Source organism: Ictalurus punctatus, chromosome 7 (genome assembly GCF_001660625.3).
Source record: "Ictalurus punctatus breed USDA103 chromosome 7, Coco_2.0, whole genome shotgun sequence".
NCBI lineage: Eukaryota > Metazoa > Chordata > Actinopteri > Siluriformes > Ictaluridae > Ictalurus > Ictalurus punctatus.
The window spans coordinates 15310832-15329640 of NC_030422.2; the positions used below are offsets into that span (position 1 = coordinate 15310832).

Sequence of the window (18809 nt, forward strand, 5' to 3'; positions counted from 1 at the left end):
TATCTCTGACAAATGAGTAGCCTTTCATTAATTCAGTGAAAATCTATTGATTGCTTTCAAAAGAAACTGGGCAACCGGGACAGGAAAATCAATCTAGAGGTTTATTTATTCAAATGTGACCTAACTAAAGTCATTTCATACAGTCCTTTTCTAATATGACGTTCTCTGTGCTCCATCAGCTGTGTTTGGATTTTGCTAACCTCTTGTATTGTGGTTAGTATCGTAAGAGTTGATTTGTTTGTGGAATTCCCTCTTGAATAATCTGGAACTGCATATGAATAATGCAGTGTTTTTGCTACTGACCCAAAGGAAACAAACTAGCAATGTCATTACCTTGTATCTTCTTTCTTCGTGAGGGTCATTCTTTATCCTTAACTAAACAGGTTGCCATATTTCTGGGATGGAGCCAATACTTTGATGTATTTTTTCCAGAGACCCTGCCAGGCTTTTGCTTAGCAGTTTCAGTCTGGGGAAAGAAATGCTGTATTATTTCGCTACTTGGCTAAAGAATACATTTAGCAGCTCAGTGGGTATTTCAGAGCAGGTGTTTTTCACAGGACCTCTTCATCCTTTGGACACAATCTCCTTAGACTGCCTCCATGGGTTAATATTGCAAAGGGAGCTTCCTTAAATGCATTCCCTTTGCTCTTTTTGTACTTAAATGGCCCCCATTTGTGATGTTGGCTAATGCTGAAATGTCCATTAGTCTTGTGAGAACTCGTGAGTAACAATGGGTTCACTGGGGACATTTCCATACTCCAGAGCACACATATGAGTAGCACAGCCTCAGATCAATCACAGGTTGAGACATTTATTTGTTCCCTCTGGATCTAGATTTAGCCTGGCCGTCTACTGTCACCATAGAGACTAACAGCTCTCTAAACACAACACACATGTCTCGACATGCATCTTTTTGTCTATTTGATTGTTTTTATCTTATTAATAAACATGGATGAGTCCCACTTGAACGCATGACAACTTTACTCTTATTTGTTTCAGTTGTTTCATAACTGATCAAACGAGGTGAAATATTCTGTGGGTGATGAGTCCCATGTGAAAATAGCATTAGTTTTTGATCTGTGATCTTTGGCTTTGAACCAGTTATGAAGCCGCTGCTCCACTGGCTGTCACGGCATGCCTGAGATGCACATTGTCCTTGCAAGTGCTGAATTCAAGTTCTCATAATATTGATCTTGGAACCAGAGTTCTATCTCATATATCCTCTGTGCGAAATTCTACTCTGTCCACAATTATCATGAGGGGGGAAAAATAGGCTTGAGCTTGTTAAGAAAAGTGTAGTGTTTCACACTGAAGGGGATGACTTTGACACCTGACAGAAATAAGCTGAAGAATACTTGAGAGTTTTGTCTATTTCCTACTAGACGTTATCGTCTTCCATTCACTCTCAGATAGACACCTGCCTATTTTCACTGGCTTGCATTCTCTCCTCTGGTCATGTTAGCACTTTTTCTGTCAAATGCTTATAGGGGAATTTACAGTTAAAGACCCAGATGAGACCAGATATGATCAATGAAGACCAGAAGTCAAGAGAAAATTTTACTGAAGAATAGTTTGCAGTTTCATTAGCACAAATCAGCTTCAACACTCAGCAAGGAGTTTGTAGGCCGCTCTGCGTACACACTCATTACAGCAACAATTATATTTTCACACAATCACTAAGCTACATCATCACGTCAGGATGAATGATTCTGACTGGTTAAGGCATAGGTAAACTTAGGAAATTTCCACATATGAATCAGAAGGATATGCTCATTGATTATCTGGTTGTCCACTTGTCTCGTCAGATGGTCAGTTCACCTCCGAACGTCCTGTGACCAAAGGGTACTGACACACACAATATATGTATATATTGAAGATGCAGAGGATTCCAGAATCCATCCTTCATGCTCATGGGCTGTGGTGCTAATATGCCTTAGTTTTCTTGAAATAGCTATTACCACCAGAGATAGTAAAATGTATTATGTATTTCATAGGCATCTTTTATAGCAGTGGCTTATGACCATGGATTTTGAAGGGCCAGGCTAACATTAAATAACAACATAGCCTCAAACAAAATTAAGATGAGAGGCTAGCACACTTGACTTATGCTATACGCTATATAGTGATGTGATATAGTGCTATATAGCGATATAGTGATTTGACTATACAGTATAGTGATACTGTGTACTATTTTGTTGTTGATTTTGTTAGAGTAACGTCATAATAGGCAGTTTAATTATCTTGAACAAACTAACCATGTACAGCAATTTTCAACGAGAGAACAGAAAGATTGAATCTGGTCTAAAAGCCAGCGCCTGAGAACAGACGAATAGCTTAAAAAGAATTTCCTCAAAGTGAACAGTGCTGACTTAATACTGCCACCATTGCTTATTTTTTTAGTTAATTTTGCTTGCAATATTTTTTATCATACCTTTATTGAAATCAGACATTATAGGTTTATAAGCAGTTGGGTGTAAACTCTTTATGATGGTTTCAGGTTGCTGATAATTGCACTCCTTAATTACCCACATTAACACCATAGCTAGTTACATAGATAGCTAGATAACCATGTAGATTAAAATTGCTAATTACCTCTGTTCTAATTAAGGAAAGGACTAAAAACTGTGTACTTAAAAGCTAAAGAGAGAGCAGTGTTTGAACTTGTGTTCAAGTAGGTGTGGTTCCCATTGCCATTGTAACAGTTGGTAACAGTTTGCGAAACAAATACAGAGGAGGTAATATCATTGGCTATCCTGTTCACTGCCCCTCCCCATGCATAAACATAAAGCCAAACAAAATGCAAGCATAGGGCAGCATGATTCATGTTAGCAGTTGTGTATTACCCATGCGATAAAAATTCTAAGGAGTTAAATAGGTTGCTGAACACACTGCCCCACAACCATGCATCTAGAAGGATGATGAAGTCAAAGGCTCACGGGATTATATCTGCCAAATAACAACAGTTTAAAAAATATATATCTTTGGGCACTCATTAGAGTTGTGAATGAGAACTTTATAAATATTAACATTTGTTGAAATGCTGATATGTTTAGGGTCTGCCCCTCACCTACCTATATATACATGCCACCACTTTCTCTTACTGAACATCCTTTACTGTCCTCCTACAGCATCCAAGTTTAATTAAATGCATGCTGTTAAAAGTGCTCAAAGAAACAGTGAGCTAATAGTAATGAATGAAGAATGTCTTGCTGAGTGGATTAACTAAGAGTAATCCACTAATTTAAAACAGTATAATTGGAGCTAGTTTAAGCACTTGACCTCACATTGGTGCCTCATATGCCCATGCCCCTTGCAGTGACGGCTTGGCTCTGACAGCAATGACCTGTATTGTAAAGGACTCTATTGTGGACCAGTTAGGTCATCTCAGTATTTCATATCTCCTCACTTTGAGTTTTTATTGCCAGTCAAGGAGTGAGTTAAAGGTGCTGACAGGTTGAATCTAGAAATTTGCTAAGCTTCACTGGAGAAGATGAGTTAATATTGTGGCTACATGCTGCTTTGAAAGAATTAGGGCAAGAATGTGTGTAGACGCTGAATGAAGTAGTGCATCATACAATATATTGTATTGGGGACTGAAATTATACACGTTCATTATACAGTACAGAATGAACAATGTATTAATTCTTTCTCACTTTCTCTGTCCTTCTCCCACTCCTATTGCCACAATCTGTAGAACTCACGGACAGCAAGGTCAGAAGAGGACAGAGACACTCTGTGGGATGCCTGGGGTACATGGAGCGAATGTTCACGCACCTGTGGTGGAGGAGCTTCCTATTCTCTCAGGCGTTGTCTCAGTTCCAAGTAAGCCACTTCCTTATACTCTTGCCGAGCTCATTCTTTGTTATAGATCTTCCTGTTACATCTCAGCATTTATGTCAGTTTTTTAAGCATGTACGGGCTACAGAAAAGCAAATGTAACTACATCAATGAAAAGTACAAAATAACAAATATCCCATATCAAAAAAATATGATAAACTTCATAAATGTTATCCTGAACATAAACTGACATTTATTTTGTTCTAGAAATGTTTGAAATTAGAAAATTTACAGTTCAGGTGCTCGCAAAAATGTCTAAGGATAGACTTAATGATCTTATATTTGTTATCTAATTATTTTGTGATATATATTCAATAAAATGTTTTATATTGTAAATATGATCACTTAGAGTTAGGGTTAGGTAAGGTATTATTGGTAGTCCAATGGTGCTCTTGCATAGTCATCCAATCCAAAGTAACTATGCTCAGTGCATAGAAAAGAATCCTTTTGACTCGCCCTTTGGGAAATGAATTAATGCTTGACTTGTACCAAGTCCCTGATGTCCCTTGAAAATGGCACCATACTGAAAATATCCATGGATTGTTTGTAGAATGCACTTAAAGGAGTCAGGTGTAATCCTTCAATTATAAGTGCGCTCAAATGGTTCCCATTAATATCCTTCATGGATGGAAGTGATTCCTTCTCACTGCATGGTTTAATATGGCCTAAATTGACGTGGACATGTTTCTAATGATGCAAGTAAATCTGTGTGTGAATACTTCTCCCATGGGCTGTAATAGAAGTGCTCAAAATACATTTTATTTGACTTTTAAACACTCCCTGTGGGTCAGGAAACATACCCTATTGCTTGCATTTTTCAGGCATATGGGCTCCAGGCATTGTCTGTATTTCAGCAGATGACTTAACTAGTGAAACAAGCATATGTGATTATCAACAGCGCAGAAAGTGCATTCAGCAACTCACAACCCACCTCGTATAGTGGTGATTCAAGAAATTCAATTAAGAAAGGGGAAGGGGGGTGTGCACATAGTCACGAAGTGAGTTGTAGAAAGAATGATATGGCACGTGAGACTGCTTTCTATAGAGATGTCACTTTTATTGGCTGAGGAATATTTGTGCAATGAGCTCATGGATTTCATGCTTTGTGATCTGCATAAAGCTTAGCTCTGCAAAAGAAATACTCATAAGCCCTTGGACAAGGGGGTCAAGTCTGTGTTACTTTTTTGTCTTGATACCTGCCAATGTGACAGGATTATTTAAGTAGGATACATCACACCTATGAGGCCGCCAACCATGTTGAGGTGAAATAGGATGTTATAATTACTTCAGGCCCATACTTTGAATCTTATATTTCTTTCTGGTTTCACTATATGACCTACACAGGAATCATCATAATGTTATTAGACTTTACATTGCCTGCGTCTGTTAATCTTTATATGGCTTCTTTACAAACTGAAAATGGCTCTGCTTGGCATAGCAAACCTTTCCCTCCTCACTCCAAAATGAAGCAGTGTTTCGCCTTGTGGTTTGATTATACAGAACACTTCTCATTAAAGCCTTGCTGTGTGAGTGAGAGCTGCTCTGTTGAGCAAACCTCATATTGAAATGGCAATAAAATTGACCCCTGTGATTTTGTGTTAAGAGTTGTTTGAGGTTCGGCTCTTTACGAGGAGTTGCGGTCGGGAACTGGCGCGCAGGGGGGTGTTTGTGTGAACTGACAGGCCTTACTGGGGGTGAGGATTTTGGAATTTGGGTACAGCAGGCAGTCATCGTGTGGGAATGGGGATCAGTTATCCTCATTTTGGTTGCAGATCAAAGCCTTGTTAAAAGAGCCACACAAGGTCTTTATGTGCTACTGAGAGAAAATTGTAAATACTCTTGCAACACCTCACCCATGTTTCCCACAAGAAGGCATGTAGGTTATACACAAACACATACACTCACACGTGCACACATTAGCAGGCTTTTGTGCCAGAACACACATGGATGTGCCTCAAAGTCTATCAACTATCTCAATACATATAACCACAATCAAACCACAGCTCCAGCATTCTCATCAGCTCACCCACGCACACATGCACATCCAATCTCTGATCACATAAACTATAATTATTATGCCCTTTTCAAAACAGCTTTCTCTACAATTTCCTTTCCAGCCAACTCATGTGATTTAATTTCACCTCTAATTATAAAATACCGGTTATAATCAGGAAGACTGGTAAAACAAATCCTGCAGGAGAATTATTTTCAGTGGTATCATTCAAAGAAATAGAAATAGCATGTTTTACTTCTAATTGGCTTCTTTTTTTTTTTTAGAAAGTGGCAAAGAATATAGAATTATAGAGCTTGGAAATATCAAAAACACTACAAGATGGGCAAATGATGGAGAAATGAGAAATTGAAAAAACTTGACAGATCAGTTATGTGTTATATAGAAAAATAATAGGCCTGCATTGTGGTTGCATGTTGGAAGAGTACGTTTTGGTTTTCCCTCAAATCTTTGCCAAACCTCCAAAGTCCAGTCTTGGGCAGACAATGTGTTTATACTAAGCATAGACTCTCCAGTACTGATTTATGTTTGTAATCATAAGACAAACAAAACAAACCATTTAACAAGTAGTCGAATGCAAATAGTTGAACACTTATAGTATGTGCTGAAACCTTAATTAACACTAAAGTAGGGTAACTACTGTAGTACCAATCACAGAGATTTCAGCCAGGATTGTGGTTGAGTGATCAGAAAATTCAAGACCATATGATTTCAATTAGCCATTGGCCAGCTCAATAGAGCGTAATGTCACGCCACCAAGTGTGTGTTCTCTATACATAACAAGAGTGAACCCATGTTGGAATTTGCTTCAAGTACAGTGTTAAACTAAAGCAACTAAATATATATTGACATTTCCTGCTGTATAGACGAATGGCAATGATGTATTTACAAGGCTTGTGCATATGGAAACATTACAGTAGGTGTTGTATGTTACATTAATTACAATAATAAGGCATTTGTATGTGTAGACATGAATTATATTCATAGATTTAGAGTTGGGCTGGGCTGCATGTACTGTAATTGCAGACATCTGCAAACCTTTTGTCATTGTTGTTGTAGCAGCAGGGCTATTGATCCACTAGTTAGAAGTTACAGTTGTGAGATTTTGTTAGATCACTCAGCAAACATATACCATCCACTACAAATTTTCCATGAATTTCATGACAATGTTCAAGGGATGTCTACAGTATCATTTGCAGTAATGATACACATTTAATTTCTATATCGATTAATCATTGTATCTGGCCAGCCACTTTAATGCACGGTTTGTTTTTGTGTGTGTGCTTACTTTTGCAACATATTTAGAATATTGGAGACCCAGTTTTCCTTTGGTCAGTTTTAATGAACACAGCGGAAGAAGTGGGGCTATGGTAACTGCTTTGTGTCTGCCAGAGAGCACAGGAATAAAACTTCAGCTTCATTTTCGTGACGACATGATGTATTGTTCACTTTCCCTTGTCTCATTTAAAGCCATAGTGCTCACACTCAGCCGCTACAGAGTCTCTTTTCCTTCCTCATGACAGACATGGAATGAATCTCCTGTGTATTATTTTCACATGAGAGTCTATATCTTCACTGTCTGTCCCTCAAAAATCTTGCATCAAAGTTGGCGTGGGCCCCATGACGTACTGTTTGACTTGGTATAGGCGCCAGTCTGGATATGTCATAGGCCTAATGCTTTTGCCAAGCTTTAAGGATTTTGCTTTTGACTCCATAGTCTCATCCATGGCCTTCTCAGAAGTAATAGTATAAGGGCCTTAATCCCTTGTCCATGAATCATAATATTGACATGTAGCCTCTAATCACAGCTCCAGATCTGCTAGGGTGTTGCAATAATGGAATTTCACGTATGTTACTGAAGTCGAATATATCCATTGGTATAATCCTGTGCCCTTCAGTCATCACTTGTCACCCCTAAGCTTCAAAGCATGAGGTGGACTCCAGCTTGAAAGTACATTAAGCTAAATTTGGATGGAAAATGTCAAGGGGATCTCTCCTAATAGACCGTATTTGACTTGTTGAATCCTACTAATGATATTATATGCTCTCTGTAGTGTAGCTGAAAGAGATGGAGAGAATGTAGACTTACTTTGATCAATAGTTGCTTTGTTAAGTAAATATCCATCTGAATTCGGTTATCTTTCCGCCTTCACAGGACCTGTGAGGGGCAGAATATCAAATACCGCACGTGCAGTAACGTGGTGAGTAAACATTTTTTAACAGGTGTGTTTACGAGCAGTGGGAGTCAAAATGTAAAGCTGATTGTTATCTTGTGTTCAAAAATATACAATTTGTCTTCTTCCTCTCATGCTAATGACTCCTGCCTCAGGACTGTCCACCAGATTCTGGAGATTTCCGTGCTCAGCAGTGTTCAGCCCACGCTGATGTGCGCTACCAGGGTCGCTTCCACGAGTGGCTGCCAGTGGACAACGACCCTGAAAACCCGTGTGCCCTCAAATGCAAGGCTAAAGGCACAGACTTAGTAGTAGAGCTGGCACCAAAGGTGTTAGATGGAACTCGCTGCTACACGGAATCTTTGGATATGTGCATCAGTGGAGTCTGTCAGGTTTGCACACTATCTTAAAACCACTCTAATAATCTGGAGATTCTTTAGCAGTGCCTTAAGCCTGGATGTACTGATTTAAGCAGTGTCACGATGTTGTTTCTGTGCTGTGTGCCAATACAACTCCAAACACAGAGATGTTTTATGTTGATTTTGATCTTCAAAGACAGTTCTTGTCACACTTGAATTCATATTTGCAATGTTACATGTCTAAATCACTAATGGCACAATTCAAATTAACCTTGCCTCTCTTTTCAAGCTGCATGATGTAGCATGAAGAATGCTATGGACACTCGCATTTCACATATTTAACATCCAAGCAGGGACTGACACCACTTATTTCCATTTAGATCACACTTTCTTGAATGGAAACATACTGAATCTGAAACGTAATTGATCTAAACAGTAGAAAACGCAACAGAGCTGTGATTAAAATCCAGTCTTTGAGATGTCTTCTTTTCTCATTTTGGCAGATTGTTGGCTGTGATCATGAGTTAGGAAGCAATGCTAAAGAAGACAATTGTGGAGTTTGCAATGGAGATGGATCTTCTTGCAGACTTGTGAGAGGACACTACAAATCCCAACATGCCAGTGGGAAGAGTAAGGAGAATTTTTTCTTTCTTTAATACCCAGTCAGTCTATTAGCTGGTGAGATCCTGCTGATTTAATGATGATACCTAGTGAGCTTTGTGCTCATTTCTATTTGTTTAATGTTTACAACAGCAACAGACACTGTCTGGAAATATGTTTTTACCTTCATTAAGAAATCATGATGTTATTTCTTAAAAATGTTTTTAACAGATTTTTGTTTGTTAGTTTTTGGATTCAATTATTGATGCTATAGGAAGATGTTCAGTGATTAATGCATATTTAAACCACATAGAAATTAAATTCCCACTGGATGCACCTTATCCGCATACAAGCTCCTAGCAGAGGAAATGTCAACAATACACTTCAATTTAACCAGATTTGGCAACTCCAGCATTTGCTAATCAGTTATGTGTAGGCAAATTTACATTTCCTACTGGAATCCCCTGCCCAAAAATATGCCATCCTTTATAGTATTTCTTTAGATAATTCAAACACTCTCATTTCTTCATTTTTGAAACCATCCTTTTTTTCAGAATGTCTTCACATGTGCCTAATGTTTGCACAGTATTGTATAAATTGTAGATGTTTCCCGGTGCATGTTTTGAAAGCCTTGACAAACTGTTTAAATAATAGCTTTGGTTGTACATCCTATTTAAGAATATCAAGCTCTGTAACCACCACCTGTGATTAATTTAAACGCCGGTGCACCTGTGCTGCACATCTGCTGTCTCAAAGCAAATGTACTCTGTACTGCTTTATCAAAGAGCTTTTAAATTCAGCAGAGTTCTGGTAAAACCCTGCCATAATTGAGGTCCATACTTTCTGCTACTTGATGCAGTTCATACACAGTTTCATTTTGATGAGGTTTTGATGTCAGTGTTTGCACTGCATCATTGTGAGTAGGAAATAGTCAGAGAATTAAATGTAGTTAAAAGGAAAGTTGATTATAACTATTAAAAAAAACATCCAACAGAGTATGTATAGGACATGTGCCCAAGCCAGGCTGACCCTATTAAACAGCAAGTGGCAAAACACTCAAGTAAAACCATATTCCAGTCATCGCACATAGTGTTAGTTTTGTTTTCTATTGTTCTTGGTTTTACTCAAGTGTTCCTGCACAGCTTAGATCACTTTAATGATCACATCTGACTGCAATGAAAAGCTTTGCATTCCCGTTAATCATTCTCTCCTTTTTTTTCTCTTTCCCCCAGCTGAGGACACTGTGATTGTTATTCCTTATGGAAGTCGTCATGTGCGCCTGGTTCTGAAAGGCCCGGATCACTTGTGTAAGTCTTGGTAGGTCCAGGGGCTTTCATTCAGAACTGAGAAGATAAAGTGGGTTTATCCTGTTTATTTTCAAATGACTAGATTGCGTATGTCTAAATGCAATGTAAGTAAGAGGGTATTCCATGGTGGACATGTTTGCTGTGAATACAGAAATCCTCTTAAACAGATAGAATCACTGAATGATCAGATGTCACTGATGTCTCCCAGGAAAACTAATTTCATTACACTGTTGGTTGTTTAAAGGCTGATGCATCCTGCATTCATTTAATGCTGCCAGATTGTTACAAGGTTCACTGATAATTTCTCTGTGGTGCAACAAAGAGATTTTTCAAATAGTAGGATTTTACTCTAATAACCATTAATGATAGATTTGCTGTGTTGTTCACCAATAGTCCAAGTAATTCACTTCTGAAAGGCGACACCAAATTAGTGAGAGGGAGATTATTTTACATTACATTTCACTTACATTCAAAGATGTTCAAGGATTGTATCAATGATGTCAAGATGTTGTCAACCATCTGCATAATATGGCATAAAATCTCAAACAAATGTCTTCCATCCTTTCATTATTCTCATCACAGCCAGCGAAGAGCTTCTTTCTGATGATGCAGCGTAGCTGGTTTTCTCATGAACACATTTTTGGCAAGTTTCTTATTGCGGGCAACCAAATAGTAACCAGCTGGCTGTTGGCAATGACTTACGCTCTTGGAGGGTTTTTTGTTCCCACTTTGGTATTTTGTAAATGTCCACACTGGATTAAGACAAGACCCCATAAATCGAAGGTTGACTTCAGGTCATGTTATGAAGGGAGCAAGGCAATACACAATTCAAGAGATCTGTCATAGCCTGGAAAGCCCACACCCTATCAACAGAGCCAAGCACAGCTGAATACAGTACAAAAATCACTACAAGTACAAGAATTTATTTGAACCTGTGTGCCAAATAACAAAAGGTGGTGGAAGTCCAGAGGTGTACGCAACTTGATGTGGCGTGAAATGCCCTTGCAATACATCTGAAATTAACATTGAAGGAGGTAGTTCATCACACTTGGAAGTATATGCTAAATGCACTTTGCATGATACACAGATTGAAGTTTAAAAGCTTTAGAAGTTTTCTAGGCAACTGTTCAGTACTAAAGAGGAAATGCATGTTCAGTATCCATAATGTGAAATAAAATTATTAAATTGAGTTCCATGTCAGAACAAGTAAGCAGTGTATAAGGCATTAATTCTGCTGATATGTAATTTGATTACTAATTGGTTTTAATGAAAAGACGACTGCGTACAGAATAAGTGTCATATAAAAGTGTGCATTTAAACTGCATTCATCATTATTTCTTGTGGTCGCCTGAGACTTCTATAACATTTGGAAATTTGGCAGTGTCAAAAAGTCCTGCTTAATGTGTTGAATTTGTTTGTTAGACTTGAGGAAATTGATGTATGTGTCTGTAATGTATGATCAGGGTTGCCAGATTTGTGTGTCAAAAGCATTAAGCTAGTAAAGCACCTAGTTAAAGCATCTAGTTTCCCTGAAAAGTTCTTTCACTAAGGTCATAAAATGGTCTCATAGTTTTATAAATTTTGTTATAAAATAAAAATGTTTATGAGAATCAATAACCCGTGCTGGCAGTTTTAAAAAAATTTAGAGGAAAACCACACACCAGGCAACACTGTATAAAGAACTCCAAACAACATGCATGGAATTAATGTATACAAGGTAGAAAGGAATACATTATCAGGTGCACTTCCCGTTTCTTGTGGTGAGAACTTCCCACTTTTTGCATGATCCTTCCTCAAATACATATTTATGAGCACACTCTGCATGTTTACATGTGTTTAAATTGCTTGTTTAGGCATTAGCCAAACATTTGACACATAATAGTCATCAGTAGATTATTGTTTTGTTTTCTAGATCTGGAGAGTAAGACATTGCAGGGGATCAAGGGGGAGCTTTCTCTGGATGGAACCAAGCAATACATCTTACAGGACACAATCATTGACTTCCAGAAGCTCACTGACAAGGAGATCCTTAGAATCGTTGGACCACTAGAGGCTGACTTTACCGTCAAAGTAAGACAGTAATCAGATTTTAAAATTAGTAATGCATCTTCTGTATTTCAAAGAACGTACTGTTTGAAGTGTAAGAGAATAATTTAACTGAAGGGCATCTAGTCACTCTAATTCAGGTTTAATATGAATTTCCACATTCCTGGAATCGGTTGTTGAATGATCAGTCTTGGAAAATTAATAATTTAACAAATACTGTATGCTCTGTGCCTGAATGAGGCTCATGCTAGATCTCAGGAGGGAGGAGGGATACAGTACCATGGATAATTATGAGTTTCCCTTATCACCTTCGAGTTCTGGTAAACTCACCCCTAACTCCCTCTGGAAATGAATTAGATTCCTGGCCGACAGCCACCCACCAATTATTACGCCTCTGCTTTTACCCAGTTTGTTAAGTAGCTCCCTAGATTAATGTGCTGGCTGTCATACATTTAACGGAATAGCCAATTTGAAATGAAGCAGCCAACAGTTGGAAAATGCCAGTAAAAACAACTCTCTTCCTCCTAAAATTCATCCAAAATAACACAATAAATAGGAATGTCGGAGACAGAAATCTGAGAAGCTGTAAATGCCTAATTTTCTAATTTGATACTAGGAAGATGGCCAGGTCATATCACATTTTTGGGGGGAAAGCTGAGAAAAGTGGAATAAAAAGTCATTAAAACAAGCCAGACAGTGGTTCCACAGTAAATAAAAGTGTGAATTGTTCAGTTCCTCTTAACCATTCTCCAATATTCATGCATTGTTTTCAACAACGCTTTCCTGGAAATGATTTAATGGAAACGTTGTAAATATTTGAAAATGTATTCCCCATGTAAATATAATTTACATAAGATGCAACTCTGTACACCAGTCTCTAGTGTACCGGTTTAGGCACCAACCAGCTCAAACTCATATTGAAAATGACTTTGAAATCTCTTTGATGGGTTGAATTTCATTCTTCTTAACCAATGAATGATTAAGGTCCAAAAATTCTCAAACGGGTTGTGACACATCTCATCTGGGACTGAAAAGGAGCCTGAGAGGAAGCTTAAGCATTTGAGTGGGAGGTTTGGCCAGCGTATGTTTTCAATAGATGGCTTTATTAGTGAATGAAGTTTTAGAGATGGTGGGTGTTTTACCCAGCTCCAGGCCTGATTCAGAAAGGATGTATGGGGAGTGATATCTTACCATTCGATGAAACACTTTTGTCACCACTAAAGAATGTGATAGGTCTTGGAAGTTTATTTAGGCAAGGATTGGTCTTGAACAAGAAAAGAGAGAACAGAACTCTCTGGATATTTGAGTCTTTGCACTATTGTGCTTTTCTAAGTGTCAAGGAGGTGAAGACAAACCTTATGAGATCCTCTGAGAGTGTGACAGCGTTAGCCGGGACCTGTTTAGTACATGATTCACTGGCAACTTGATGTATGAAATAAGCACTGTGAACTAAAGTTAAATTAATGCCAGGTGTCTTTATCAGAGACTCGTGGCATTGTAACCACAACCATTAGAAATGTTCGTAAAGGGAGAGTCTACTTCAAATGCATGAGTGTGTATAGACCAGGGGTCCTGCTGGCTATGTGCCGAATCCCAGTCTTCATGAGAATTAGTCACAGCATTAGAACGTCCATAATCCCCCTCAGCGAATGTGTGATTAGCTCACTCTTTTGATTGATGACAACCAGCCTTAAGATAATACTCACTTTGTAATGCTTCAAAAGGATATTTTTAACATACCCATAAAGTATATGCTGTAATGATGCTAGTCTATATTTAGCTTGTGTAATTGACATATAAACAGCATTATTAACACAATGCTATATACTGCTCCTCATAATAGGCAGCATGTGACTATATAACTATAGCATAGTTTTTTGTTCCCCTTCTACGTCCTCAGTGACTTCTTTTTTTAGAAAGTCAAGTTACATGAAACAAACATCTCTTTAAGAATCAAGGTGCTCATTCCCACAGATTCTGCCAGAACATTCATACTTATGATACAGCGGTGAGCCTTCTCTCCCAGCAAAATAAATGTAATCATTAGCCCTTTACACTGTTAAAGAATTGCTATTCAGTGCTTCACAACTAATTGGTTCTATAACTGCACATTATGGAAAGCCGGCATACCCTTTAAATTTTTTTTACCACAAATCGAAGACATTTGTCGGTAATTGCATTCCGAAAATATAGAATGTTAAATAACAGTTTAAAGTGTTATAATCAATGAAGAAGCTGTTGTTTCTCAAGAACTGTTGTCATGATTGTACTTCTACATGATCATGCCTTTAGAGGTTTACCGATAATACTCTCGAAGAGGGTTGAAATGTTACATATTATTCCAACACATGCTTAAATCTTTCTTTTTTCAAACCGTACCTTCCTTTAAACAGGTCTATTATGCCAGCGGTATAGACAGTGTGGTGCAGTTTATCTTCTACCAACCGATCAACCATCGCTGGAGAGAGACCGACTTCTTCCCCTGTTCAGTAACTTGTGGTGGCGGTAAAAAAAATCTTTTAAATTCATTTTTTTTTTAATTTCCTGCCAGTTGACATGATGTTGTGTGGTTTTGCTATGACAGCTTTAAGACTGCAATTGCCACAAACAGTTTTGCTCTCAAGCCTCTATAAGTGACAGATAATGCAATGATTTGCAAATCTCATAAACCCATATGTTGTTCACAATAGAACATAGAAAATATATAAAATGTTTAAACTGAGTAAATGTACAATTTTAAGGAAAAAAATAAGGTAATTTTTAATTTTGGTGAGGGGGCAACAAAAGGCTGGAAAAGTAAGTGTTACTAAAAAGAAACAGCTGGAGGAACATTTTGCAACTAATTAGGTTAATTGACAACAGGTCAGTAACGTGATTGGGCATAAAAAGAGTATCTTAGAGAGGCAGAGTCTCTCAGAAGTAAAGATGGGATGGAATCTGGATGGACGCATATGTTGCTCTAAACCCGGAACATACCTTTCAGTATTGATGCCTTTCCAGATGTGCAAGCTACCCATTCCATAGGCACTAATGCACCCCATACCATCAGAGATGTAGGCTTTTGAACTGAGTCCTGATAAAAAGCCGGATGGTCCCTCTCCTCTTTAGTCCTCTTTAGTTTAGACGTGGCATTCATGGTTTCCAAAAAGAATTTCACATTTTGATTCGTCTGACCACAGAACAGTTTCCCACTTTGCCTCAGTCCATTTTAAATGAGCTTTGGCCCAGAGAAGACGGTGGTGTTTCTGGATCATGTTCACATATAGCTTCTTCTTTGCAATGTAGAGATTTACATTGTAGTGCCATTTGTGTATGGCACGGCGAACTATGTTCACAGACAATCAGTTCTGGAGGGGTTTCTGAGCCCATGCAGTGATTTGCATTACAGAATCATGCCTGTTTTTAATGCAGTGCTGCCTGAGGGCCCAAAGATCACGGGCATGCAATATTGATTTTCACCCTTGTTCCTTGACCACAGAGATTTCTCCAGATTCTCTGAATCTTTTGATGGTATTATGTACTGTAGATGATGAAATATTCATAGTCTTCGCAATTTTAGGCTGAGGATCATTATTCTGAAATTGTTCCACGAATTATAGACGCAGTTTTTCGCAGAATGGTGAACCTCTGCCCATCTTTACTTCTGAAAGACTCTACCTCTCTAAGATACTCTTTTTATAGCCAATCATGTTACTGACCTGTTGCCAATTAACCTCCAGCTGTTTCTTTTTAGTAACACTTACTTTTCCAGTCTTTTGCTGCCCCGTTCCAACTTTTTTGAGACGTGTCATCGCCATCAAATTCAAAATTACCTTATTTTTTTCTAGGAATGGTACATTTACTAAGTTTAAACATTTTATATGTTTTCTATGTTCTAATGTGAATAACATATGGGGTTATTCGATTTGAAAATCATTGCATACTGTTTTTATTTACATTTTACACTGCATGCCAACTTTTTTGGAATTGGGGTTGTAGTACACAGCTATAGAAGGTCTATACACAGATTTCTTCCTCATATCGCCTCAGGGAGTTGTCATCGTTGCTTCTGGCTTGCTCATTAGGGATAAATTTATAAATTTAAAACTTATATCCTGAATTTATATATTTCTTTAAAGCCTCATTGTGACAATGTCCATTGTTAAATGGGCTATACAGATAAAATTGAATTGAACTGAATTTAATTGAATTGAGTGTGTCTGCAAATTCACCTCTTTTTAATGTATACGTAGGGTATCAGCTGACTTCAGCAGAGTGCTTTGACCTGCGCAGTAATCGTGTGGTGGTGGACCAGTATTGCCATTATTACCCTGAGAATGTCAAGCCCAAACCTAGACTGCAGGAGTGCAACATGGATCCTTGTCCTGCCAGGTAGGTGATTAAAACTGTTATGCAACCTGAAGGCTGAGGCAAGTAACTGTTCTTTATCATTTGAATAAAGATGACATCTGTGGATTATATTTAACCCAAATGTCATAGCTTTGTGTATAACATTCCATATATTTGATATCCAATTTTTAGTGATGGCTACAAGCAAATAATGCCCTATGACCTCTACCACCCACTGCCTCGGTATGTACTTTAACTTCCTCCTAGGCCTTTTGCTGCACTTTTCCCTTGGCCTGCCCAAAACCTCTCACTCCTGGCCAGCTTTCCAGTCCACCTCAGCCTGTCTTTGCAGAGTAACATTTCAAGTTCTCTTCCACAATAGCAGAGAGCCAGAGGTTTCACATTCTATTTCAATGAAGCACTCACTGGGCCTAAAGCCAGGCTGAGACAGTGAAGGCTTTCAGTCCTCTTGCAGTAGTCAGTGCAGATGCTTTAAGCTAGTGAGACTGCAGTGTGGCCTTTCAGCAAATCAGAAGTGAACTGCTTGGGGAATTTTGGGTTTTTTCTGCATGTCAATATTGCTTGCTCTTAACTTAAGGCCTAAAACACTACTGTGATGTTGATAAATATGATATGTTTATTACTAACATTAAAAGTTTTTGACCTGAAATGGAAAAGCACTTGAAAGTTCCACTTAAACTCTGAAATTTCTCATGTGAGATGGGAGAGCAGCCCCTGGACTGCCTGTTCTACGTCCTGCGGTGGGGGAGTTCAAAGTCGTTCCGTCTCATGTGTGGAAGAAGATATGCAGGGAAACATTACTCCCACAGATGAATGGAAGTGTCTGTACGCATCCAAGACATCTGTCATGCAACCATGCAACACGTTTGACTGTCCAACATGGATTGCGCAGGAATGGTCACCGGTAATTAACATTTATTCTGTTCTATTCTCCAATATACACTGCCAAACATTTCTGCACTCCTTCTTTTTTTTTAGCTTATTCAATAACAGTCATAATTGTAATTATCATTGGCTAATGACCACCAATTTGTCTTCAGTTTAACAATATAGCTTATGCTCTCATTATTCAGCAGCTTATCAAATAGCACATGATCCAGCACATCAATATTTCTGCACGATGAACTAGAAGCACAGTAGCAGAAAGCATTAACTATAAGTTAATCAAGGTCATGAAATCATATCAATGAGTGCATCGGGTGTATTTTATCATTGAAGTTGCTATTAAGATATGTCAAATGTAATAAAATAATGCTAGTGATGTTGCTAATTCATTGTGGTCTCTTGCAAATAAAATGTGCCTATGGTTTAGAAGATTATTTAAACATGGGAATATTGACTTCTGATTTTCAGGAGAGGACTGTGTTTTTTCTGGAGTATCATTTAAAATTAACTAAATGGCAATTTCCTGGTCGGTCCCTAGCTGAACTTGTCAAACTGTTATTAAAGGCACTTAGCACAATTACATCTGAACTATTTTAAACATCAAATCCATAAGCTAAAAATATATAATGTACCTGGTAAGGGGATCAAGTCTGAGAAACTGCTGTCTTTTAGGTGTAATGTAAGAAGTTTGTATCCCAAAGGAGTTATCCCACGCTCTAGCTTTTTCTTTTCCCCTTCAACAGAGAAATAGTCATTGTGCCTCAGTATACCTAGAACTTAATTGCTCACCCTTGGGCTTTGTGCTGTTCACTGTTAAATGCTTATAATAGCTGGGCTTCATGGTAACTGTGCAATATCATAGAGTTCCTGCAACTCACATTTTAATTTCAGAAACGAGCTCATTACTATCTGATTTCTCTGATCCCATACTGCAGTCCAGCACTAACAATGTGTTAATTACTGAAAGGACATGAAAAAAAATATAGTGGTTAATCTACTCCATTATTGGAGAAACTTTATAACTTTCAAAAGTGTACAAGATTTGAATCTTGGGTCAAAACAAGCCAGAAATTCCATCTGATATTATTAAGAACAAAAAGTTTCAATATCTTAATCTAAAATAAGGGGCTGAGCATCTGCCTCTCCACATTATCAGAACCACATTTGGATGTCTTGTGATTGTTTTTTCTTTATTTCAAGAATGCATTTCCTTTTACAACAGAATAACCAAAAATTAATG

The 18809-nt window shown here is 38.0% G+C and overlaps 1 protein-coding gene across 2 annotated transcripts in view; it reads left to right on the top strand.

Moving 5' to 3' along the window:
• LOC108268079 (ADAMTS-like protein 1) overlaps nucleotides 1-18809 on the top strand; it is a 109148-nt gene that overhangs the window by 69677 nt on the left and 20662 nt on the right. For both annotated transcript variants that reach the window (XM_017472770.3, XM_053681311.1), the window contains exons 3-12: nucleotides 3695-3822; nucleotides 8004-8049; nucleotides 8178-8414; nucleotides 8885-9011; nucleotides 10214-10288; nucleotides 12201-12358; nucleotides 14728-14839; nucleotides 16567-16705; nucleotides 16856-16906; nucleotides 17384-17588. In XM_017472770.3, the coding sequence (XP_017328259.2) occupies nucleotides 3695-3822; nucleotides 8004-8049; nucleotides 8178-8414; nucleotides 8885-9011; nucleotides 10214-10288; nucleotides 12201-12358; nucleotides 14728-14839; nucleotides 16567-16705; nucleotides 16856-16906; nucleotides 17384-17588 (1278 nt within the window). The remainder of the gene's footprint in view (nucleotides 1-3694; nucleotides 3823-8003; nucleotides 8050-8177; nucleotides 8415-8884; nucleotides 9012-10213; nucleotides 10289-12200; nucleotides 12359-14727; nucleotides 14840-16566; nucleotides 16706-16855; nucleotides 16907-17383; nucleotides 17589-18809) is intronic.